Source organism: Panthera leo, chromosome A1 (genome assembly GCF_018350215.1).
Source record: "Panthera leo isolate Ple1 chromosome A1, P.leo_Ple1_pat1.1, whole genome shotgun sequence".
NCBI lineage: Eukaryota > Metazoa > Chordata > Mammalia > Carnivora > Felidae > Panthera > Panthera leo.
The window spans coordinates 238,116,614-238,140,675 of NC_056679.1; the positions used below are offsets into that span (position 1 = coordinate 238,116,614).

A 24,062-nucleotide genomic window follows, 5' to 3' on the forward strand; every position below is an offset into this window, starting at 1 on the left:
CCGTCATCTCAAGAAGGTTATGCGAGCGGCACCCGCGTGTGGGACCTGGGGGCGGGCCTGCGCCACGCGGCCGTGACCTCAGGCGGCCCATCGGGGGCACGGCCACCGGGCTGTCCTCCTCACGGTGGCCGTGGACAGTGCCACTGTCCTCCTCACGGTGGCCGTGGACAGTGCGTTCACCACGCAGAAGGGCGTGGTCTTCGTGCAGACGGGGGACAAACGTCCGGGGAGGGAACAGGTGGCCTCTGGTGTCCTGTCCGCTCCTAAGCCACGTTCATTTTCCGGAGATTGAGTGTAAACTCCTGGCCGGTGGCACACGTCCCTCTTCCGGGGACGGGTACACGAGCTGAAGGTCCGCCTCACCCCTGCACGCCCCTGTCCCAGAGGGACTCCCCAAGGGGGGCGAGTGTCAGGGGTCAGGGCCGGGGGTGGAGGCGCTTCTGTTGCTTCCCAGCGCCCACCGGCACCGCAGGCAGCGGGTGGGATGGTGTGACGCCCACAGCACGGGGGAGGGGCGGGCTCAGCCAGGCCGGGGGCCCCGCGCGGTGGGCTCGAGGCGGACGGGCAGACGCAGCAGACTCAGCCCGGGCCACCCGCTGAGGCCCCGGACCCGCGGACGCCCCGTGGACGCCTGCGGGACAGGCGGGGACCCCGGTGGACACGCTTCCAGGGGCTCCTTTCTGGGTGGGAGGGGGAGTGAGAAGGCGAGGGGAGGGTGTAGCCCCTGCCCAGCCCACCTGACCTCTGACCTCACGGGGCGCCGCGGCCTGCCCTTCACAGGGCCTCTCACCACGCCCCGGGCTCCGCGGGCACAGCGACGTGGACGTGGCGTCCACGTGGCGCCCCCCGGCCGGACCCGCAGTCCACGCCGCCCGGAGCGACTGGGGCTCCACCGTCTGCTCATCCCTCTGCCTCCAGACGACGTTTAGGCCGAGAATATGAAATGGCGATTTATTTAGACCGGTACACGTGATGCCCACGAGACCCGCGTTTCCAACAACTTGCAGAGACACCGAGTCTGTGAGCAGGGCACTGGCCGGGGGTGGGACGACCGGATGATCCCCCCCGGGTCACACCCCCAGAATCCTCTCCACACGCCCCAGGGGGCAGCGCACGGACCGGTTACTGCAACTGTGTTCTCACAGCGGGGGTGGGAAGGCTTCGGGGAGAGGCCGGGGGGAGGGTGGAGGCCGGAGCGGGGCGGGGCGGGGCGGGGGTCCCGGGAAGGCCCGGCACGCGGGGCTGCAAGCCAGCCGCCCGCACTGCCCCGAGGACTCCCCAGGTGACGGCACGGGACTGGACACGCCCCGATGCTTGGAGGTTCGTAGCGGGGGCTGCGGGGCTCCGCTCCGTGGCCAGATGGGAGGCGACGGGACAGGGACGTCCCGGTGGGGGGGGGGGGGGGAAACACGGCGCCAGGACCCAGGTCCCCACCCCTGCCCAGGGGATCCTCAGAAAGTCCAGTTTCACTTAAGTCTCCAGGCTTTTTCTTGGAGGGTGGAGGCGACCAGCCCATTAAGAAAACCACCCCAGGGGGCGCCTGGGTGGCTCAGTCGGTTAAGCGTCCGACTTCGGCTCAGGTCACGATCTCGCGGTCCGCGAGTTCGAGCCCCGCGTCGGGCTCTGTGCTGACAGCTCGGAGCCTGGAGCCTGCTTCGGATTCTGTGTCTCCCTCTCTCTCTGCCCCTCCCCTGTTCATGCTCTGTCTCTGTCTCAAAAAAAAAAAAAAAAAAGAAAACCACCCCAAGTGCCACGTGACTGAGACTGTCGAATCCCAGAAAACAACCTTCACGAGACAGGGAGGGAAGAGCCAGAGCCCGACTTCACTCAGTGGCACCAAGCGGTTAGGCCTCCCGGTCCTTGCCGTGCTCGGGACCGTGGACTGTCCTCGACCGTGGTGCCCACGGCCGAGTTACCGTATAACTGGCCTTTCCAACACCTGGCTACGCGTTCATGCGGTTCACTTCCTTTTAAGGAAAACACAAAGGTGGTTTCCGCCTCAGCCTGGCCAAGCTGAGCTCCGTCTAACTGCTCATCTCCCTGCGGCGGCAGAAGCAATGATTAACTGGCTTGGAACTCACTGGAATTCACCGAGCTGGCACTTTGCCAGAGCTCGGAGCTTGGCGGGGGGGGGCAGTGGCATGGTCAGGCCTCCGAAGGACCCAGCCGAGTCTTCTCAGGCTCACAGCCAAGGGGCCTGAGAAGGGCCATCCTCAGGTGGGGCACCAGTGTCCCGACCTCACAGGTACCTCCTAGGTCAAGGGTCGACAGCAAGGTGAAGGTGGGTGGCAACGAGGCCGGTCCTGAGGGGCGCAGGCGAGCAGTGCAGATGCGGCCTCCCCAGGACGCCGCAGCTCCGATTGTCCTCGGAGCGTGTGCACACAAACACGTATGCACGTATTTATACTCGTGCACACAATACATTATACACATGCCCACCACGTACTCATGCACGTGTACACACACACATTTCAACATATATACACACACAGGCATGCACACATGCTCACATACACCCCCCACGCTCACATGTATATACGTGTACTTGTGTATATGCTCACGTGTGCACACACACACGCACACACATGTACACGCGTGCCTATGCGTGCACACACATATACACACAGTATGCACATGCATACCCTCATCTGTGCACACATACACACCCACACGTGTACACACACACACACACACGCACACACTTTCAAGTGTGTGGCCTGGACTCCCCCCCTCACTCTGACGGCCACACGCCCTGGGCCAGGCCGTTTAGTACTTCAGGTCCCCATTGATGGAGGTCGTGGACACCCTGCTGACCAGCCCCTGGCGGTCCCCCCGTCTCTGGCAGTGGTTCCTGATGAGCTTGTAGATGGCGAAGCCGGGGATGGCCAGGCAGGGCACCCCAGCCACGATGACCACCACGGCATACACCCAGCCTGGGTACGTGACCTTCTGGGATTTAGGAAACTCCTCCTGGGGAGAGAGCAGGGGTGACAGCCGCATGTACAGCCAACAAGGTCTCCTACAGGGTACACGCCCCTCCCCCCGTAGGTCACCTCCCGGCCCTCGTGGCAGACGGGAGGGGCACCTGGGCTCCCGACCCCACAGGGAGCAAGACCCCCACTGCCCCCTCCGCTGCAGCCCCTCGGCTCACATAGGCAGGGTCCCAGACGCTGTAGATCAGCTCCTCGTTGACCTTGACCACAAAGAAGAACAGGAAAATGACCAGCATAAGCAGTGGACTGACCACCCTCCACGTGACTTGCCAGAAGATGTTGGGCTTGTGGCCAATCATGAACTCGATGTCCCTGTTGAACCTGGACACGGAGGTGGGAAGAAAGCTGTCACCGGGACATGGTCAGGCCTACGATCCCCTCAAGGCCGAGGGCGGCTGGCCTGTCCAGCCCAGACAGACGTCACCGTCTGCAGCCACAGCCCGGCCTTTCCTCTGACCGGAGTCCCGGCCGTCCCTGTGCACAGAGACCTGCCACCTCAGGGACTAGCCTCTGGAGGCCCAAGGCGCCACCGCCCAGGGCTCCAGCCCGCAGACTTGCCACGTGGAGGTCCGGGCAGGCGCTCGCTGAGCGGGGTTAGAGCTCCGGGGATGAAGGGCAGGCTGGGAGGCCGTCCCGTCCCAGCCTTCCTGCAGGGCAGCGGCTCCACAGCTGGACAGCCCCCACCGCCCCGCCCTGGGCCGGACTGCCTTCTGCACCAGAGCCTGCGTTCCGCAGAAATGAGCGTGGCGCCCGCGGAGCGTGGCCACGAGCTGCCCAGGACGCAGAGAATCCAGAGGACATTTCTGGGAAGGTACCGCTGCCCAGGCCTCAGCCCCAGGCTGGACCCAGCAGGGCCGGGGAGGCCGTGGTGCGTCTCCTCTGTGCGGGCCCGTCCCCCCGTGTGTCGTGCAGCGACCCCCACGAGCGTCTGGCTTCGCGCCGTCCCGGGGCGCTCACAGATGGCCGTGCCCTCATTCACTCGTGGTCACGGGCCTGCATCACAACTCTCTTCCCCGAGTCTGCTAGAGCAGTGAGCGCGGGCGGGGCCGCACGCGTTCCTCGGTGGCCCCCGGGCTGGTTCGAAGTGTGTTATGGCCCGGCGCGGGCAAGCTCTCGCGGGTACAGAGGCCGCATCCCGACATCGGCGCGCCTCCAAGGGCTCGTGCGTGCGCACTGGTGCTGGACACCGGCCGGCGGGCTCTGAGGCCCTGGTGAGCCCGGCCCCTGGCGAGGGCACCTCGGCCACGTTCTGGGCCCCGGCTCACCTCCGAGCGGGGCGTGATGCCCTGAGCGTCCGGCCGTGCAGACCACTGACAGGCCCACTCACCACCTCTCTTCACCTGGGGCTCCGTCTGGCTGCGTGGCACTGTCTCCCCTAGAAAGGCCCAGAGCGCCCGCGCCACGGAGCTCCCCTGGCCACGCGCCCCTAGTCGTAACGAAGCACACAGCACCCCCCCACCCCGGGCCGGCAGCCCCAGGGCCCCACAGGGAAGCCTTGCTCCCCACGGCGAGCGCCCTGCCCTGGCCGCGTCCAGCTCTCACTTCCGCTGCTCGCGCCCCACCCCCGCGGCTACTCAGCCCCCCCTGGTCCACCTGCGCCCGCGTCTCATGTAGTTCAGGCTTCTCGGCCTGTGAGACACGACAGTGCTTCGCCTCCGTGTGGCACAGCTGTCCTCAGTTAGGAATTTTCAATCGCGTGGTCAGACCGGAGGGGTCTGTTTCCGGGTGGTTGCCGATTCCTCTCTCCCACCCCCAAGACCGCGTGGCCTGTCAGTGCTCATCCGTGCTGGGTCTGGAAGCACCCACGGCTGGAAGTCCACACGGCTCCGGGCGGCCCGTCTCCTCTGCCCACGGCCCCGCCGACCCATGCCCCGCGCGCTCTCCAGGGACATGCACGCTCGGCCCCGCGTCACAAACGCCCGTCTTCCCCTGCCCCGAGCGCGGGAACTTCCTGCCTCCCTCCTACCTGTCCACACCGTACACGTAGACCACGGCAAACATCTCGCAGAAGGCGATGATGAGCAGCGGGATGGAACCGGCGTAGCTGTCCAGCAGGGACAGCCAGTACTGGCCCGAGTTCAGCGTGAAGATGAACGCGATCAGGTACGTCCCCAGGCAGATGAGGCCTTCGGGACAGAGAGCACGGCTGCTGCGGACCCAGGCCCCGCGTCCCGGCCGAGGCTGCAGCCTGGAGGCTGTCCCGGCCCCACATACCTGTGAGCAGCTCTTTGGGCCACTTTTCGGGGATGATCTTGAGGTCCTGCAGGGGCACGACCACGCCCTCCATGTTGCCAAACATGGACGACAGGCCCAGGCAGAAGAGCATGATGAAGAAGAGGACGGACCACAGCGGGGACACAGGCATTTTGGTGATGGCCTCCGTGAAGACGATGAAGGCCAGCCCCGTGCCCTCCACGCCCTGCAGGGTGGGCAGCTCCATCAGCGAGGCACGCGCCCTCCCGAGGGCCCCTGTCCTTGCCCGACCCTGCACCTGCTGAGCCTCCCCCCCCCCCAGGGCCCCTGTCCTTGCCCGACCCTGCACCTGCTGAGCCTCCCCCCCCCCCCAGGGCCCCTGTCCTTGCCCGACCCTGCACCTGCTGAGCCTCCCCCCCCCCCAGGGCCCCTGTCCTTGCCCATCCCTGCACCTGCTGAGCCCCCCCGAGGGCCCCTGCACCTGCTGAGCGCCACCCCCCCCCCCCCGAGGGCCCCTGTCCTTGCCCGACCCTGCACCTGCTGAGCCTCCCCCCCCCCCAGGGCCCCTGTCCTTCCCCATCCCTGCACCTGCTGAGCACCCCTCCTCCGCCCCCCGCACAAGGAAAGCGCTGATTTCAGCCACCCGGGAAAACCACCAGAACTCATCTCTCTTGGGCCCAACTGCATTTTTAAAAGCTGACTGAGTTCAAACACCAGGAAGTGGGTGGCACTGCTTGGCAGCAGTCAGGGCCCCACATGGCCCAGACAGACATGTGGCAGGCACGGCAGACCGTCTGCTCGCTGACAGGTGTCACCCCACAGGACGCTTCCTGAGCCGCTCCCCACACAGCTGGGCTCAGAGCTCAGGATGACTTTACTAGCCCGAGCACGCGTCCCGAACAGACGCCCTAGGGCTGCGAACAGTGGGCCAGGCCGTGCGCGACGACGGGCTTGCGGACGCAGAAGTGCCAGGGCTCCGCGTGGCACCCCGGCTGACCCCGTGCCCCTGCCTTTGGCCCCACGTGGGTCAGTGAGACCTCTGCCTTGGGTCCTCCCTCCAGGCAGTGGGTGTTCCTGGTGGGGCTGAGAGGCTAAGTCGGGGAGCCCGGGGCCCCCGTGTTCCCTGCAGGTCACGGGCTCCGGTCCCGGGAACCCACTCAGAAGTCAGGGACCCCAAAGTAACTTCACGGCATCTACATGAGTCTGTGGAAAACGTGCCGCTGCCCTCCACACACCAGCTCCGCCCTGCGGGGCGAGCCAGGACTTCGGGAGGACGCGGTGGCGAAGGGCAGCGGTGCGCCCGTGCGAGGAAACTCAGGATGAGCGGGCGAGCCCAGCCAGCCTCGGGGCACAGACCGCAGCAAAACCGGAGGCAGACGCAGCAGCCTGGTGGCCTGGGGCTGGGGACGGGGCGGCGGGGACCCACTGCTGATGGAAAACTCGCGGCCAGGGCCCTGGTGGCATGTGGCATGCCCCCAAATACCGTGCGGCTCCAAATAAGAAAACTGCAGAATTAAAACTGATAAATTCGGGCTCATAAACCTTAACGATACGGAAACATTACTCATCATTAAAATTGGACTCAGAGGGGCGCCCAGGTGGCCCGGTCAGTTGAGCGTCGACCTCGGCTCGGGCCATGATCTCGCAGTTTGTGAATTCGAACCCCATGTCATACTCTGTGCAGACAGCCTATCCGTGCAGAGCTTGCTTTGGATCCTCCGTCCCCCTCTCCCTGCCCCTTCCTACCTTGCGCTCTCCCAAAAAGAAGATGGCAAAAACATGTTTTTAATAAAAGGGAAAATAAGACTGGAGTTCAAAGGCAGTGGCACATCAGAGGAGATCTGCAGCTGTACTAAGGTGTCAGCCTCCCCGAGTGACATACGCCAATCGAGCGAGATCGCGAGACGGTTATAAGGACACTGGCGTTTTTGTAGGAGGAACTATAGTAAAAGTAGCCCACGGGGTGTTTTCACGTGTTTGACGTGAGGCACTGGAGGAGGCCAGGCCCGTGGGCACCGGGCTCGCAGGGGAAGCTCGGCGCCCGCCCCCTGCCCCCAGAGCCCGAACCGCAGGGGCGCCACCCAAGGCACCGACCTCCGAGAGGAAGGAGTTCATGTCGCAGGTCTGGAAATGCAGTTTCGCGTAGGCCTCGGGCTCCGTGGCATTGAACCACTGTTGCACCTCCGCGAAGTTCTCCTGCGTCACGTTGCCCTCAGGCAGGTCGAAGCCGTTGATAAGCGTCAGGATGTTCCTGGAAGAGAGCCAGGCTGGCTGCAGGCCCGGGGGGGCGGGGGGTGCTCCCTGGAGGCAGTTTGCAAGCTCCTCAGGGCGGGCGAGCCACCTACGTGTTGAAGCAGTCGTCGAAGCGCTCGGTGGCACGGAAGCCGATGATGGAGTAGACCACGGTGGCCGCGTACACGGACGTGAAGCCGTTGATGACCGACACGATCACCGAGTCCCTCTCACAGTTGTTGCTGCAGTGAGAGCACTGGCTGGTCACTGACGGCCGGGGACGCCCGCCCGGCCCGTGTGGGCGCTCAGCGAAGACGGCGCAGCTGCGTCCCGACCCCGCTCTGCCCTTCTGCCACTTCCCCACGCCCCCATAGCCGCCAGTCCTGGAGACCCCGGGTTCAAATCCCTACTCCCCTGGGTCGTGAGGCTTCGAGGTGCTGGGCTTGGCACCCAACTCCCAACTCCCCCTGGACGCCCAAAGCCCCCCTGCAGCCCAGAGGGCCCAGAACACGGCCCCTGACCTCCCACCCCCACCCGCTGATGCCAACACCTTCCTTCCAGATGCTTCTGATGGCCGGCATCAGAAAGTGGGATAATAAGGTGTTGGCGAGGGTGTGGAAAAATCGGGCCCGCCACGGGACGGCTGGGTGAACACAGCGTGCCCGTCCACACACCGGGCGTGGCTCGGTCGTGGGAGGAAGCACGCCCCGACACGGGCTGCAGCAGGGCCGGACCCCAAGGACATGGTGCGGTGACGGAAACCAGACGCAGAGGACGGCTCCCGGGAGTCCGTGCCCTCGAAACAGCCCAAGAGGCGGCGGCTGGTTCAGGGGAGGGGGCACGGGGCTCCCTGGGGCGGGCGGCATCTGCGGGGCCTGGAGACGGCACTGGCACGACCCTGGGAACGTGGGAGCCCAGCAGGTGAACGGCCCCGGGGCGGGGGGGGGGGGGGGGGGGGGGGAGCATGTCCTGTCCCGCCCAGCACCACGGCCCCTCCCCCTCCGCGTCTGCTTCCGAGGCTCGCTCTCTGCTGGACCACTGGTCCCAACCGGACGGTCCTGGAGACCCTGGGGGTTTGGGCCCCTGCCGTGTGGGTGTCGGCCTGGGCTGGGCTGCAGGGACGGGCGCCCCTGGGGGTCCTGGGTGCCCGGGGGCGAGGGGGGTGGAACACCAGGGCTCAGGGTCACGGAGACCGAGGTGCCAAGGGGAGGCTGGGTCGTAAACGGGCCTCGCTGGAGGGACCCCCCCTGGTGAAAGCCCTCCGGAGTCACCAGCCCGCCTCTATGCACCCTGTGGCCGCCCCCACTGCTGGGACCCAGGTCCCTGTACCCACCGCCCCCGCCCTTGGTAGGGAGGCCCGCCCGCACTCACTGCACAGAGTTGTAGCTGGAGAAGGAGATGAGACCCCCGAAGGCCAGCGAGAAGGAGTAGAAGACCTGAGCCCCCGCGTCCAGCCAGGTGACCGGGTTGGCCAGCTCCGTGACCTGTGGCAGGACAGAGACCCCTCAGCCTCACTCCCAAGGTGCTGGCTGACACACGGCCCGGTGGCGGCCACCCTCTGTCCACACAGCCGTACTTGAGCCGATGGGCCCCTGACGCCCCCGGCCCGGCCACCCCCTGCCTCTGGGCGGACCTCAGGGGACTCACGTTGGGCGTGAAGAGAAACACGATACCATTGGTGGCTCCCTTCAGTGTCAGACCCCGGATGAGAAAGATGGTCAGGACCACGTAGGGCAGCGTCGAGGTGACGTACACGGCCTGTGGGCGGGGCAGGTGGGGGGGTGGGGTGGGAAGAGAGGGCTGCCGGTTAGGACCCCCTCCCGGGTGCCCCTGGCCCCCAGACTCCAGGCAGGGAGGTGTGCCCGACCCTCCACTTCCCAGCGTTCTGCGGGACTGGGACCATCTGGTGCCTCCCGACTGGGGATACCGTGGGTCCCACGGCTTCCTGAGCACGTGGGCAGCAGAGGCCCCGCCCAGACAGCGGTGGGGGGGAGGGGTCACGACCCTCACAGCGGCCGAAGGTGCACGGGCGCCCCCCAGCCCCGCGGGCACCTTGCCGGTGGTCTCGATGCCGCGGATGGTGCACACGTAGAGCACGCTCCAGGCACAGGTCAGGCAGAGCAGGACCCACCACTGCACGGAGCCGGAGTCGCTGATGGAGGTGGAGATGTTGAGGGTCTCCCGGTACCAGAAGTAGTCCACGGAGGAGCTGCGCGCGCACTCCTCCACGTAGCCTGGGGGCGGGCACTCGCACACATCAGAGCGGGCACGGGTGCGAGCCAAGGTGAGGAACGGGGACCGGGGCCCGAGCCATGGGAAACACAGGTCGTGTTTTTGAGACATTGACAGCGGGGACGTTGTATGTGCCCGTGCACACCCACACATGCACACCCGCACACACACCCATACATGCGCACATGCGCACACGCACACCCGCACACCCGTGCACACCCCCCCGCACGCCCACACACCCACATGCCCACACATGCACACCCGCACACACACCCACACATGCGCACACGCACACCCGCACACCCGTGCACACCCCCCCGCACGCCCACACACCCACATGCCCACACATGCACACCCGCACACACACCCACACATGCGCACACGCACACCCGCACACCCATGCACACACACCCGCACGCCCACACATGTACACCCACACCCGCACACCCACGCATGCACACCCACACCCGCACATACACGCATACACATGCACACGCGTACCCACAAACGCACGCCTACACATGCACGCGTACACCCGCACACCCGCACATGCACACCCACCTATGCATATGCACCCACACACGGTGCACATTCACACAAATATGTGCACACGAGTGTACCTGCACGCAAACACACCTCCCATGCATACATGTGTGCACATGCACACAGACCTATGTGTACATGCGCATATGCACACCCACACACGCGTGCATGTGTGGGGTGTGCACCCGGGCCTTGACTGCCTGCCTTCTCCCTCTTGTCCCTGCTGCAGGCAGACAAGAACCCCACAGGCTTGGCCCGGGGAGGGCTCACGATGCCGTCCCAACAATGTCGGGGAGCGGCTTCCGGGACACCCCACGCACACCCCCCCCCCCCCCCGCCGGCAACTCAGAACCCCACGCACGGCTGTCCTCGCTGCAAGGCCCAGGCGGATGGGCAGCACCCCCTTCCTGGGCCACACCGCCCCTCCTGACGGGGAAGCCACCATTTTTAAGGGCTTTTCTCCTGCAACGTGCCCTTCTTTTAATGCCCCGTTGCCTTAAGTGTGCCCTGGGTTTTGCCCGACCTGAGCTCCAGGCATCCAAAATCTGGAAAATCAGAGGGCAAGTGTCCGTGGACGGTCAGCCCGCGTGATCAAAGGTGCGGCCTCCCCACCCTGCTAGTGGCAGCTCCCCAGCTCCCCGGCCCTGCCCAGGGCTCACCTGTCCTGTTGGCGTTGAGCGGACACTCACTCCAGGGCAGGGGGTCCTGGAAGGAGTTGAAGAAGTACCACATGACCCAGGCGATGATGGTGTTGTAGTAGAGGCCCACCATGAAGGACACGAACATGGACGCGATGCCTGGAGGGACCAGACCGTCACTGCTCAGGAGTGGGGGTCACTGCTGGGAGAGGGGTCAGTGCCGGGCGAGGGGTCAGTGCCGGGCGAGGGGTCAGTGCCAGGCAAAGGGTCACTGCCGGGCGAGGGGTCACTGCTGGGGTGAGGGGTCAGTGCCGGGCGACGGGTCACTGGTGGGCGAGGGGTCAGTGCCGGGTGAGGGGTCACTGGTGGGCGAGGGGTCACTGCTGGGCGAGGGGTCAGTGCCAGGCGAGGGGTCAGTGCCGGGCGAGGGGTCAGTACCGGGTGAGGGGTCACTGGTGGGTGAGGGGTCACTGCTGGGTGAGGGGTCAGTGCCGGGCGAGGGGTCACTGGTGGGCGAGGGGTCAGTGCCGGGTGAGGGGTCACTAGTGGGCGAGGGGTCACTGCTGGGCGAGGGGTCAGTGCCAGGCGAGGGGTCAGTTCCAGGTGAGGCGGTCACTGCTGGGTGAGGGGTCACTGCCGGGTGAGGGGTCAGTGCTGGGGTGAGGGGTCAGTGCCGGGCGAGAGGTCAGTGCCGGCTGAGGGGTCACTGGTGGTTGAGGGGTCACTGCCGGGCGAGGGGTCACTGCTGGGGTGAGGGGTCAGTGCCGGGTGATGGGTCACTGGTGGGCGAGGGGTCAGTGCCGGGCGAGGGGTCACTGCTGGGTGAAGGGTCAGTGCTGGGTGAGGGGTCAGTGCTGGGCGAGGAGTCACTGCTGGGTGAGGGGTCAGTGCTGGGGCGAGGGGTCAGTGTCGGGCTAGGGGTCAGTGCCGGGCGAGGGGTCATTGCTGGGTGAGCGGTCACTGCTGGGCGAGGGGTCACTAGTGGGCGAGGGGTCACTGCTGGGTGAGGGGTCCTGGTGGGTGAGGGGTCACTGCTGGGGTGAGGGGTCACTGCTGGGTGAGGGGTCAGTGCTGGGTGAGGGGTCAATAGTGGGCGAGGGGTCACTGCTGGGCGAGGGTTCAGTGCTAGGCAAAGGGTCACGGTGGGCGAGGGGTCAGTGCCAGGTGAGGTGTCACTGCCGGGTGAGGGGTCACTGTTGGTGAGGGTCAGTGCTGGTGTTAGGGGTCAGTGCCAGGTGAGAGGTCAGTGCTGGGCGAGGGGTCACTGGTGGGTGAGGGGTCAGTGCTGGGGTGAGGGGTCAGTGCCGGGCGAGGGGTCAGTTCCAGGTGAGGCGGTCACTGCCGGGTGAGGGGTCACTGCCGGGTGAGGGGTCAGTGCTGGGGTGAGGGGTCAGTGCCGGGCGAGAGGTCAGTGCCGGCTGAGGGGTCACTGGTGGTTGAGGGGTCACTGCTGGGTGAGGAGTGAGTGCTGGGTTGAGGGGTCAGTGCCGGGTGAGGGGTCAGTGCCGGCCAAGGGGTCACTGCTGGGCAAGGGGTCAGTGCTAGGCGAGGGGTCAGTACTGGGGTGAGGGGTCAGTGCCGGGCTAGGGGTCAGTGCCGGGCGAGGGGTCACTGCTGGCTGAGGGGTCAGTGCTGGGGCGAGGGATCAGTGCCGGGCAAGGGGTCACTGCCGGGTGAGGAGTCAGTGCTGGAGTGAGGGGTCACTGCCAGGCAAGGGGTCAGTGCTGGGGCGAGGGGTCAGTGCCGGGCGAGGGGTCACTGCTGGCTGAGGGGTCAGTGCTGGGGCGAGGGGTCAGTGCCGGGCGAGGGGTCACTGCTGGCTGAGGGGTCAGTGCTGGGGCGAGGGGTCAGTGCTGGGCGAGGGGTCACTGCTGGCTGAGGGGTCAGTGCTGGGGCGAGGGGTCAGTGCTGGGCGAGGGGTCACTGCTGGCTGAGGGGTCAGTGCTGGGGCGAGGGGTCAGTGCCGGGCAAGGGGTCACTGCTGGGTGAGGAGTCAGTGCTGGGGTGAGGGGTCAGTGCCGGGCGAGGGGTCACTGCTGGCTGAGGGGTCAGTGCTGGGGCGAGGGGTCAGTGCCGGGCGAGGGGTCACCGCTGGGTGAGGAGTCAGTGCTGGGGTGAGGGGTCAGTGCCGGGCGAGGGGTCACCGCTGGGTGAGAGTCAGTGCTGGGGTGAGGGGTCAGTGCTGGGCGAGGGGTCACTGCTGGCTGAGGGGTCAGTGCTGGGGCGAGGGGTCAGTGCCGGGCTAGGGGTCAGTGCCGGGCGAGGGGTCACTGCCGGGCGAGGGGTCACCCCCGGGCAAGGGATCAGTTCCGGGCGAGGGTCACTGCTGGGCGAGGGGTTAGTGCCGGGTGAGGGGTCACTGCTGGGTGAGGAGTCGGTGCTGGGGTGAGGGGTCAGTGCTGGGGCGAGGGGTCAGTGCCAGCCGAGGGGTCAGTGCCGGCCGAGGGGTCACTGCTGGGGAGGAACCTCCTTGCTGACCTTAAGGAGTGGACGGAGGAAGCTTGGAGAGCAAGAGTGTGGCCTCAGCAGTCAGCCCACCTCGGGGCCATCCAGCCACTCCCGAGCCCTGATCAGGGCAGGGAGTCGGCAGGGGCGGGGGTCTCTACTCTCCCCGTGCGTCTACACCCTCCAACCCGCTGGGCGCCTGGGGACTCAGGATGGTGTCCGCTGCCCCGCTGGCCCCCGGCGGCCAGCAGTGACCCAGGCCCTGACCTGAGCTTGTGAGGAGGGGTCTGCGAAGGCCCGGGGGCGGGGCCCAAGCGCTGGGCCCCTCCTCTCCCTGAAATCAGGCAGTGAAGGGGGGCAAGGAAGGAGGGGCGCCTGCTGCCAATAGGGGACCCCGGCAGAGCCCGGCGGCGCACCTACGCCCTTGAGGGCCGGGTGGATGGAGCTCCAGACGCCCACGCTCCCCTTCCGCAGCCTCTGCCCGATGGCGAACTCCAGGTGCAGCAGGGGGATGCCCTCCACGACCAGCAGGATGAGGAACGGGATCATGAAGGCCCCTGCGTGGGGAGAAGCGGCAGCGTGTCAGAGGACGGCTCACGGGAGGGCGACGGGCCACCCCTGGCGACGCAGGCGTTTGTAGGAAGCACCTGCAGAGACACAAACTTGGGAGGTTCCCGACCACAAGGCCACGAGCACCGCCGCGCAGGGAGCCACCACGCGCCACCTCCCGACGGTGGCGCCCGTGGGCCGTGACGGCAGCCCCCGGAATCAGCGGAGGCGTCCGCGTGCCGGGGGGAGCCGGGTGCGAGGGTCAGAGGGGAGGGGTCACGGGAGCGGAGGGTTCAGACAGCGACCCGGGGGAGTGCACGCCGGGGCCCTTGATCTGAGCCTCGGGAGGCCCTGAGCCGGAGCCGCGACCACATGAGGGGATGCAGGGACCCCCGGGACTGGGGGCACCAGGACCAGGCTGGCTCAGCGCAGGACAGCAGGTTGAGACGGGAAATTGGCGAAGGCGGCGGCTCGGGGCCCCTGGGCCGCTCCCTCCTCGGGCCGAGCGCGACCTAGCAGAGACCAGCACAGCCGAGGTCACCAGAGCGTGAACTTCGGGCCAGGTTGCAGCTGCGCCGTAGGGACTGCCGACGAGGGTCTGGACACACTGATGGCTTCAGGACCGACCGGTGCGTTCGGCGGGGGGGCGGGGGAGGGGCGAGCATTCGGTCCCTCTCCTGGGCCATCTCTGCCAGCATCAGCCTATACCCCCTCTGCCCTGGGTTCGCTCCCTGCCTCTTTCTCCTCTGCGGGGTCCCTTGTGTTGGGAGGGACAGCCCCACCCCCACCCCCGCGCAGAGCCCAGTGGCGCTCCCACCCGCAGCGGGCCATCCTCGGTCTGCGTGCTGGACTGCCTGAGTGGCCTCCCTCCCAACGCGGGGCTCCAGGGACAGGCCCCTTCGGATGCCGAGGTCAAAATTCCAGGACAGCAAGGGGCATGGGCCACGACTGGGGATGTGGCCCTCAAGGTGACAATGACAGAAAATCAAAGAGCGAGGACGGGCACAGGGAACGAAGACCCACCAGCTGGATCCCCTTGGGTCTGGGGGCCCAGCCCGGGCCACAGGCTCACGGGCAGGGGCCCCCTACACCCCACCAGGACCTGATCACCGTGTCACCGTGTCACCGTGTCCGTGAGGGTTAAGATAAAAGAAAAGAGCTGCCTCTCCAACGTTTTCTTAGGGGCTTGATTTGAATCTCTAAGCGGGGCGCCTGGAAGCTCGGCCGGTCAAAGGCCCGACATCAGCTCAGGCCACGATCTCACTGTGAGTTCGAGCCCTGCGTCAGGCTCGCTGCTGTCAGCACAGAGCCCACTTTGGATACCCTGCCCCCCTCTGTTTCTGTCCTCCTGCCACCTCGTGTGCTCTATCTCTCTCAAAAGTAAACATTTTTTTTTTAAATAAAAGAAAGAAAAAAAATCTCTGAGCAAAATTACCAAGAAAACAAGTCCGTTTGGGGACAAGGCTCCAGAATGTCCTTCAATCTCCCCTTTTCTCATGACGCCACTTTCACCCACCAGCCTTCCGGTCCCTCCATCCCCATCAGGAAACTCCTATTCATCCTGGGAAACCCCATTCGGATAGCCCCTCTTCCAGGAAGCCACCTCGTTCTCCCGGCGCCCTCCCTCACACAAGCTCCTCCAGGTGGGCGGCTCCCCTGAGTGTGAGGCTCCGCCCCGGTGGGCACAGCCAGTGGGGGAAGGGGGGAGGAGGGGTCAGGCACATGCCCAAAATGAGCCGTCTGTGCCCCCACGTTGTGGGGCCCATCCCAGCGAGGCAGGTGGGTCTGCCTACCCAGTACCCTGGCCCCGGGCAGCGTCCAGCCTGGAGCAGCCCCTCAGCCCCACGCTCTTTTCCAGGGATGAGAATGTTCTCCAGCGAGGCCGAGAGCTCTTTACAGATTAGGCCCTGGGGGATACGTGGCTTTTTTTTTTTTTTTTAAACCCAGCTACTTCTTTCCTTCCCGTGGGTAAAGGTGGAGGAAGCAGGGAAGGGCAGAGGAGGGAGAGCGGCCAGCAGGCACCGTGGCGCCTGGATGTGGTTCCAAAGGTCCCTGGAGACGGGCGTCCCTGTGCTGCCCAGGCTTCCGCACCGGTGGACACGCGCGCACACACACGCAGAGGCAGCCCGCTGCACGGGGGAGGGGTGGACGGCACCCATGGGGGACAGACCCGCTGGTGCGGAAGCACGGCTGGCGTTCTAAGGAACCGGGAAACAGGGCGGGGAGTCTGGAGACCCACGGGAGGCCCAGTTGTGTTAGTCCTGAGGGGTAACCACACTCTCAACAGGCCGCCAGGGGCTTTGTGGGATGTGGGTGGCACTCATCACGGAATTGGTCCCGGGAAACTGGCATCATTTCCCCAGGCTCCCGTAGGCGATGGCGACAGATGTGTGGGTGGGGGACCTGCCTCCCCCAGGGTCCCTCCCCCCCCAACCCTTTCGCTGTCACCCCCAGGGTCCCTCTCCTCCATCCCTGTCACTGTCATCCTGAAGGCAGATGTGGATTGCTGCCCCCCACACCCCCACCCCCGGGCCTTCCCGCCTTCCGTCCACAGTCCAGACCAGACTGAACTCTCCAGAAATCACCCAAACGCCAGAGAGCCATCTTGGGCGAGCCGTTCTGCCCTCCCTGCCCCTGGGGCCTGCACCTTAGAGCCTGTGCCCAGGTCCTTTCCAGGCCCGGGAGGACAGCACGGGGTCACCATGGCCAAGGCACAGAAGGGCGATACTATCTGAGCTCACACAGGAGGAAACTCCTAAAGAGAAGTACACCCGGAGATGCGTCTGACAAGTGGCAGCAGGGACTCTGGGGGAGGGGACAGACAGGGACCCTTGGAGGAGTTCCTGATGCCAGCTCTGGGCTCGGCTCACGTGCCCCTGCCCAGCGCCCCGGCCCAGGCCCACGTCCACACACGGGTTTCCTCCTAGGTCGGCGTGACCCACAAACCCTGCAGCACCTTCCCATACCCACCCCAGTCCCACCCCAGTCCCACCCTAGTCCCATTTGCATCCTATTCCCACCCCACCCCCCTCCGATGCTCTCTCCTGCCCCAGGAAGCTTCCCTGTGAGAGCGCGTGCCCCGTGCACGCTCTGGGTCAGGGCGTGGGGTGGCTGTGTGCCACCCCACCATGTGATGTGGGGATAAACCTGCCCTTCAGGGGCTCGTGGACCTCTGTCACTTGCAGACGAGCACAGAGCCCGGTGCCCAACTCCCACTGAGGTGGGAGGAGCACTAGCCAAACCCAGACCCCCGAGGTGGTGCAGGCGGAGGACACAGCCCACCCGGGAACCACCTGCACCTGCGCCCTTCACAGCGCTGCCCCGGGGACCCCAGTCAGAGAGACCCAGCGTTGGGGACCTTTCGAGTGACCACACAGTCTCCTAACGCCATGCGCCAGAGGGGGCACTGCGCGTGGGTGCACGCGCGCGTGGGTGAGTCGGTGTGTGCATGCATGCGTACGTGTGTGTGTGGGTGCACGGGCGTGTGAATGTGTGTGTGGGTGCGTACTGTGCACGCATGCGTGCATGGGTGCGCGCGTGTTGTGTGGGTGTTGCGCGGATGTGCGGGGGCGTGTGTGCACACGCGTGGGTGTGGGCTGCGCGCGTGTGTAGGTGCGTGTGGTGTGCACGCATCGAGAGCGTGGGTGCGTGCGCTCGTGGGTATGTGGGCATGTGCGTCAGTGCGTGATGTGTGCGCACAGGCGTGTCGGGCGGGTGCGTGCGTGCGCACCGCCGCGGATACAGCAGAACGTTGTCGACTGAATCGAAATCAGGGTCTGGGATGTCGTTTTGTCTACTTTTCCGACTTTTTTCCCCCAAAATATAAAGTTAAAAATAAAGTAAATGAATATTTGTCGTGCTTTGCAAGTTACCCAAAAGTCCTGGAAGTAGTTGGAGGCTTGTTACGTCTTCACGGAACCAGCTCCCTCAAGTCGCGCCACCCCCCCACCCCTTACAGCTGCGGCCGCAGGCGTGGGAGGCGTCGCGCGGAGGGTCACCGGCTGCGGTCACCTCCCTGCGGCCCTCCGCCTCCTGGGCTCGGCTGCTGGCCTCCCGGTGGGCGTGGGAGGCCTGGACGGGACAGAGCGTGAGCCACGGAGGGTCCCGGAGCACAGAGGTCGGACCCCCAGCCCCGCCGCCAGCGTGGAACCTCGCTGTGGGGGCGCAGGGCAGGCCTCCGCTCCCCGGGCTGACTGGGGGACAGCCCGTCAGTCTGCAGGGTCTGGGGGCACGGTTGCCGCGGGTGAATACAGCACCAGGACCGCAGTGCAGGGGTGCAGCCAGCCCCCTTCCCTGTCCAGGGGGCAGGAAATCTGCGGGGTGCTGGGCTCCCAGTTACAGGTGAGCAGGAGCAGGCTGGGACCCTCTCTTAGGGTGGCCCTGGGGGGCACGTGAGCGGAAAGTCCCAGAAGGAAGGGGCATTGGCCCCAGAGGCAGCTGGGAGGCAGGCTCAGGGACCGACCGCAGAGGCTGCACTGCTGGGGCCCCTCCTCCCTCCGGCTCCCCCTGTGCTGTGGCTGCCGCTTCCGCTTCCGCTTCCGGAGTCAGAAGCTGGATCAGGGGTCCGTGAGACCTGAGGAGGCCTGAGGTCCCTCCCAGACCTTGGGAAGCTCAACCCTGGGAAATTCAGGGCCCCTGAGGCTGACCCAGGAACGAGCACTTCTGCCTTTCCCGGGGATGCTTTTAGACCACAAAGCCCAGGTGAGAGCCTGCGGGTGCTTCAGAGTAAGAAGCAAGCAGCCCCGCAAACACATCACTGGGGCACCCGTCCCCGGGACAGCCAGCCCGCTCTGCACAGCCCGTCTCCCCAGTGAGCACCTGCCCCTGCCCCAGACCCCTCCTTGTTTACAGCTCAGCCCCAGAGCAGGGTTCCCCAGGGCTGCGGCCGCGGACTCATGGAGGTTCCGTCCCTGTCGCCCATAGGGACCGGAGGCGGGCGAAGCGACCATGGTGAGGACACAGAGCCAGCGTCACAGGGCCGGGGGAGAGGGAGAGGGGCAGCCTCGGCCTGTGGAAGGAGACCGCTGCGGTCCAGGCAAGGCCCTCCAAGGCCTCTGGGGGTGGCAGGGCGGCCTGAGGTCAGGGAGTCCTTCTGTGGGTCGCCTGCTCCCGGCCCAGCTCCCTCCTCTATCCAGGCAGGAGTGCGGTGCCCGCGTGGTGGCCCTGCGAAGGGCTGTCCCCCACTGCCCCTCCCGCTCTCGGAGAGGGGGCTCCATCCAGAGGAGCGGCCGGTTCCCCTCAGACCCCTCACACCCAGGTCAGGTGTGCTCTTCGAGGACGCACACAGACGCTTGGACGCGCGGGTCCGGGCGGCAGACATCCCTCGCCGGCCCCACGAGCCAAGAGCAGAGCGCTGTGGGGGCCCGGACCGCCCTGCAACCCTGCCCAGCCCTGCCCCCGCTGCGGACGTGGAGGCTGAATCCGCAGGGGAGGCAGGTGGCACTCCAGGGGGACGGCGTGTGTGACCACGGCCCCCGGGGACTCCTTCCCCTCCCTGCGAATGGGCTCCTCGGTCCGGGGCCCCATCCCGTCGTTCACAGGCGGACCCCCCTCCAGCCCGGGGCTCACCTCCGCCGTGGCTCTGGCACAGGTAGGGGAAGCGCCACACGTTGCCCAGGCCCACGCAGAAGCCCACGCAGGTGAGCATGTACTGGGCCTTGTTGTCCCACTGGGGCCGGGAGCCGGCCTCCTTGGCCTCGATGCTCTCCAGCTGGTCCAGGGACGGGATCCGGTCCTCCAGGCCCGGGTTGGGCAACACGAGCCTCACCATGGTGGTCGCAGGGCCGGTCCCTGGTGGCCCAGGCGGGTCGGGAGCCAGAGGGCGAGTGGCCGCAGGCCCAGAGCCCCAGCACTTTATAGGGAACCTTTGGCACCTCGCCCCGAGCACCTGGCGTCAGCAGATCTGGAGGTGAGTCCGCCCCGACTGTTAATGCCTTATCTGTGGAGGCGCCGCAGACCCTCGGGACTGCCCCACAGGCGCTGGCCGGCCCCTCCCACTGAGCAAACGCAGCCGCCAGGGCTCCCGCCCCCAGGGTGCTCCCTTCCCCCCCTCCCTGCAGGACACCGCTGCTCTCCAGACCCTGGGATGCTCGGCAGGCTCGGGCTCACCGTCACACTCCCCAGCGGCAGAAGGAGGTGGGGCGGCCCCCCCCCTCCCCGGCTCCTTCTGCCAGCAGGCTATGTGCGGGGCCATCCCTGCCCCGCCCCACCCCGTCCAGGGCCGTGAGGTGGACCTGGGCCCTGGGAGCAGCCCACTGCCCTGCTCACTCGGTGTTCGGAGCCGCCTGGACCCCTCCGGGCCCCGAGCACCGGGCTCTAACCAGCTTCCCAGGGAGCTTTGGGTCCCCGCTGGCATCTGGGTACCGAAGCCCCTTCAGATGCGGGGTGCCTGTAGGTGGGCCCCTGGGACCCACAGCAGCCCCCAGGGCGCTCGGCTCCCCGGGTCGTCACCCGGCTGTCCCCCAGCCTCTCCGGGCAGCTGCGGGATTTCTGTCCTCCTACCCAGCGCGGGGTATGGGGCGGCCCCGAGAGGGGTGGGGGGACGGCAGTGGGAAACGGGGTTCCACTGCGGTCAAGCAGGGAGGCTTGGGGGGCCCGCGGCACACGCAGAGAGCGTCGTAGCCTCCACCTGGTGCCCTCTGGCCCCGGGTGCCCTCCAGCCCAGCCTGGCCTCTAACCTGGGAGAGCAAGGGAAGAACCCCACCTGAGGGTTATGACGGCCAAGCCGATCCTGAAGGCAGAGCAGAGTTTGGGACAGAGTTAGTGTGGGTGGGGACGTGCCCACCAGCGATCTGCACCTGGCAATCCTTCCGGCCCGCTGCCACTTTTCCTGGGTCACTGAGCAGGCCACACCCAGCCCCCTCGGGGCCATTCCCTCGGGAGCTCCCTTCACTGGCCTGCGGGGTCAGCTGGGTGCAAAGCCCTCTCTGATGGCCCTGTTGACCGACCTCCACTCCCACCCGGTCCTTCCCGGAGGGATGGGCTCTGTCGCTGGGAGTCCTTTGCTTATCTGTCTCCCCAGTGACCCGCTCCACTGGACAATAATGTCCCTTCCGGCCCGGGGCTGCCTGACCCCGACCCCACCCCACTTGACTGGTTCATGCTGACATTCGAGGAACAATCCAGGGAAGGCGAGTGAGGGTCACTCGGGAGGGGTGAGTCAGGAGTCCGACCTTTGCCCTTAGGACAGGGGGACTGGGGAAGGGTGGAGGCTGGAAGGGAGGAATCAGGTTAGAATTTAGGCGCATCTGGTTCCTGAGACGAGAGCAGGACAGGCGGACAGATGCCACCGCAGAGACAGAGAGGGAGAGACAGAGGGACAGGAGAGGAGACAGACGGAGAGATGGAGACAGGGACAGAGGGACAGAGACAGAGGGACAGAAACAGAGGGAGAGACACAGGAACAGAGATAGAGGAAGTGACAGAGACAGAGGGAGAGACAGAGGAACAGAAGGGGAGACAGAGACAGAGAGAAAGACAGAGACAGAGGGACAGAGACAGAGGAGAAACAGAGGGAGAGACACAGGAACAGAGACAGAGACAGAGGGAGAGACAGAGACAGAGGGAGAGACAGAGACACAGGGAGAGACAGAGACACAGGGAGAGACACAGGAACAGAGACAGAGACAGAGGGAGAGACAGAGACAGAGGGAGAGACAGAGACACAGGGAGAGACAGAGACACAGGGAGAGACACAGGAACAGAGACAGAGACAGAGGGAGAGACACAGGAACAGAGACAGAGACAGAGGGAGAGGCACAGGAACAGAGACAGAGACAGAGAGACAGAGGGAGAGACAGAGACAGAGGGAGAGACACAGGAACAGAGACAAAGACAGAGGGAGAGACAGAGAGACAGACGGAGAGACAGAGAGACAGAGGGAGAGACAGAGACAGAGGGAGAGACAGAGGGAGAAACACAGGAATAGAGACAGAGACAGAGGGAGAGACAGAGGAACAGAGAGACAGAGGGAGAGACAGAGACAGAGGAACAGAGACAGAGACAGAGGGAGAGGGAGAGACACAGGAACAGAGACAGAGGGAGAGACAGAGACAGAGGAACAGAGAAACAGGGAGGAAAGAGGTGCCCCAGGCTGGCCCAGGTCCAAGGGGTGGGGACGGGGATGGCGGACGGTCTGGACACAGGGCGGAGGTGCTACCTGGACCCTGAGGGCCAGCGGGGGAGAGGAGTCTGGGCTGAGGTGGGGAGCAGCCCAGGGCTCTGTCCTGGGTGTGTCCGGAGTGGGGGCCCCTCCCCACAGGAGCCCTGGTGTGGGGGAGGGTCCCCGCCCCACCACAGGCCCCCCTGAGGGGTGTACCTGGGGCTTCCTCCGGGCAGCTCTCTCTGGAAGCTTCCACAGGAACCCAGACCCGGACTGCCTTCCCTGTGGCGGCCAAGGCCCCCACCCCTGCAACCGAGCCTCAGCCCCAGATCAGATCTCGGGGCTCTGAGCCCCAGCTTCCCCATCTGTAAAACGTGATCGCGGTAGCCAACCCCACGGCTATCTTCCGGGAAAATATCTGGGAAGTGTACCTGGGTGAGAGAAGGCCAGGTGCCTGAGAGCTAGGCCTGAGCAACCAGGGTCCCCACAACAGGGACAGGGGCTCCAGCCAGGCCCCAGAGCTTGCTTGGGCCCCACAGCAAAGCAGTACTTTCTGCCCTGCCCTGGGGTGCAGTGGAGTGCCCCCAAGGCCGGGTGCCCGGGTGCCACCCACGGGCTCTCCGGGCTCTGCCCTCCTAGGTGGGGGGCCGGAATTGGGGTGTGGAATGCGGGGCACAGACATAGACCCAGCAGGAGGTGGGGGGCTTCTGCCACAGCCCCCATGAGGCTGCGGGCCCTCGTGCTCCCCTGCCTCCCCCCACTCCCCCTGCTCCCTCCTGCCACTCCTGCCCCCCCGTCCCCTCCTGTCCCCACCCCACTCCCTCCTGCCCCCTCTTTCCCCCTCCTGCCCCCTAGAATCAGCTCCTGCACTCTAAGGCCAAGGGTCTCAGTGCCAGGAGTCCCAGCCGACCCGCCTTGACCCCGGCCCTGTCCCCCCACTCCAGCCCACCGGGCCCACATCCGCCCCAGGGCCTTGGCGCTCTGGATGCTCCCCCTGCCCGGCTCCCTGCAGCGTCCACCAGGCCACGGTCCCCCATGGTCAAGTGGTGACGTGAGCACACAGGGCTGCCCATTGCCCGCCCCTCTGCTCCCCTCTCTGCTTTCCTTCCCTGGTTGGTGGCATCATTTCCTTCTGAGGCGCGGTTCGTCCTGTTATTTCTCTAACTGCTTTTCTTCTCTCTTCCCCCGAAGGCCCGAGGCTGCCTGGGCTCTCACGGTTGGCCAGATGAGGGGGTCCCGCGGCTGTCCCCAGATGGGTGCATCCGGGGAGGTGGCCGGACAGGCACCTGGGCCTCCGTCCCCAGCTTCGCTTGCCCGGGGGCCACGGGAGCCCCGCAGCCACGCTCAGTGGTCTTCGTGGCAGGAAGTGCCAGGCAGTTCCGGTGAACAGGTGAACCGACTAGATGAGCCTTTGCTTTTACTACGGTCGTGGTTGGAAACAGACTGAGGCGCTAAAGCATCCCCACCTCCCCACCCCTGTCCGGGTGCCGGGTCCCGGGGCCTGAAAAGTGGCGGCCCCACCCTCGGCTGCACGGGGTGGACACCTCCCTCGCAGCCCAACAAAAATGAGGGCGCATTGTGAGCAAACGGTTTGTCGTGGGGCCGGCGCCCCTCCCCCCCACCTCAGACCGCAGCCCCTCCCCACGTTTGCCCAACAACTTCTTTCACAAAAGAAGGTAAAGGCCCCTGAGCGTTTTCAGCCCCCCACTGCGGATGAGCTAAGCGTCCCCTCCCCTTGTTCCGTGGACCCCAGGACCACCCCACGGCCCACCAGCTGCCCCGGGACACTCCGGGTCCTGATAGACGCGGGACGGGACGATGAACGTGTTCTCCTCACTTGGCTGGTCTGCTCTGTTGTACGAACAGGGGACAGGGGACACGTAAATCACAGGACACGTGTCCATCCGCTGCTTGTGTCATCGGTCAGGCTTCCCGGCAGCAGGACACTGCGAGGAGTGAAGTTTTCAGAAGCCAAAAGTTGCTCGCGGGATCTCTACTGCAGGGTCTGTGCACAAGGGCCGAGGGTCACCTGGATAGGTGTGCACGGGCGTGAGTGACACACGCGCCCTCACTGCCTCACTGCTTGAGATTATACTGTCTGTGCACGATTTTTATTTTCCTTTTATTAAATTAAAA

The 24,062-nt window shown here is 65.9% G+C and overlaps 1 protein-coding gene and 1 long non-coding RNA gene across 2 annotated transcripts; one reads left to right on the plus strand and one right to left on the minus strand.

Annotated features, from left to right (window-relative positions):
• Positions 1-2,701: 2,701 nt before the first annotated feature.
• On the minus strand, positions 2,702-19,648 carry SLC6A19 (solute carrier family 6 member 19). Its single transcript, XM_042953726.1, has 12 exons — positions 19,394-19,648; positions 13,693-13,833; positions 10,853-10,990; positions 9,471-9,652; positions 9,066-9,176; positions 8,790-8,902; positions 7,532-7,660; positions 7,281-7,437; positions 5,208-5,412; positions 4,960-5,119; positions 3,152-3,314; positions 2,702-2,970 (listed from the first exon to the last, which is right to left on the minus strand). Exons 1-12 carry the CDS (start codon positions 19,593-19,595, stop codon positions 2,767-2,769), a joined length of 1,905 nt encoding a protein of 634 aa, XP_042809660.1. The 5' UTR covers positions 19,596-19,648; the 3' UTR covers positions 2,702-2,766.
• On the plus strand, positions 19,573-23,873 carry LOC122228602. The gene is made up of 4 exons (XR_006206672.1): positions 19,573-19,960; positions 20,847-20,979; positions 23,118-23,316; positions 23,793-23,873. It is a non-coding gene; the product is annotated as an uncharacterized LOC122228602 (long non-coding RNA).
• The last annotated feature ends 189 nt before the right edge of the window (positions 23,874-24,062 follow it).

What these genes read in the sequence shown, in the direction of transcription:
- SLC6A19 (XM_042953726.1), bottom strand. Translation starts at nt 19,595, where the DNA reads ATGGTGAGGCTCGTGTTGCCCAACCCGGGCCTGGAGGACCGGATCCCG. An exon ending in TCCAGCTACAACTCTGTGCA is followed by an intron (nt 7,661 to 8,789) that starts GTGAGTGCGGGC and finishes CTCTCACTGCAG; the next exon opens with CAACAACTGTGAGAGGGACT. An exon ending in TTCGACGACTGCTTCAACAC is followed by an intron (nt 7,438 to 7,531) that starts GTAGGTGGCTCG and finishes GCTCTCTTCCAG; the next exon opens with GAACATCCTGACGCTTATCA.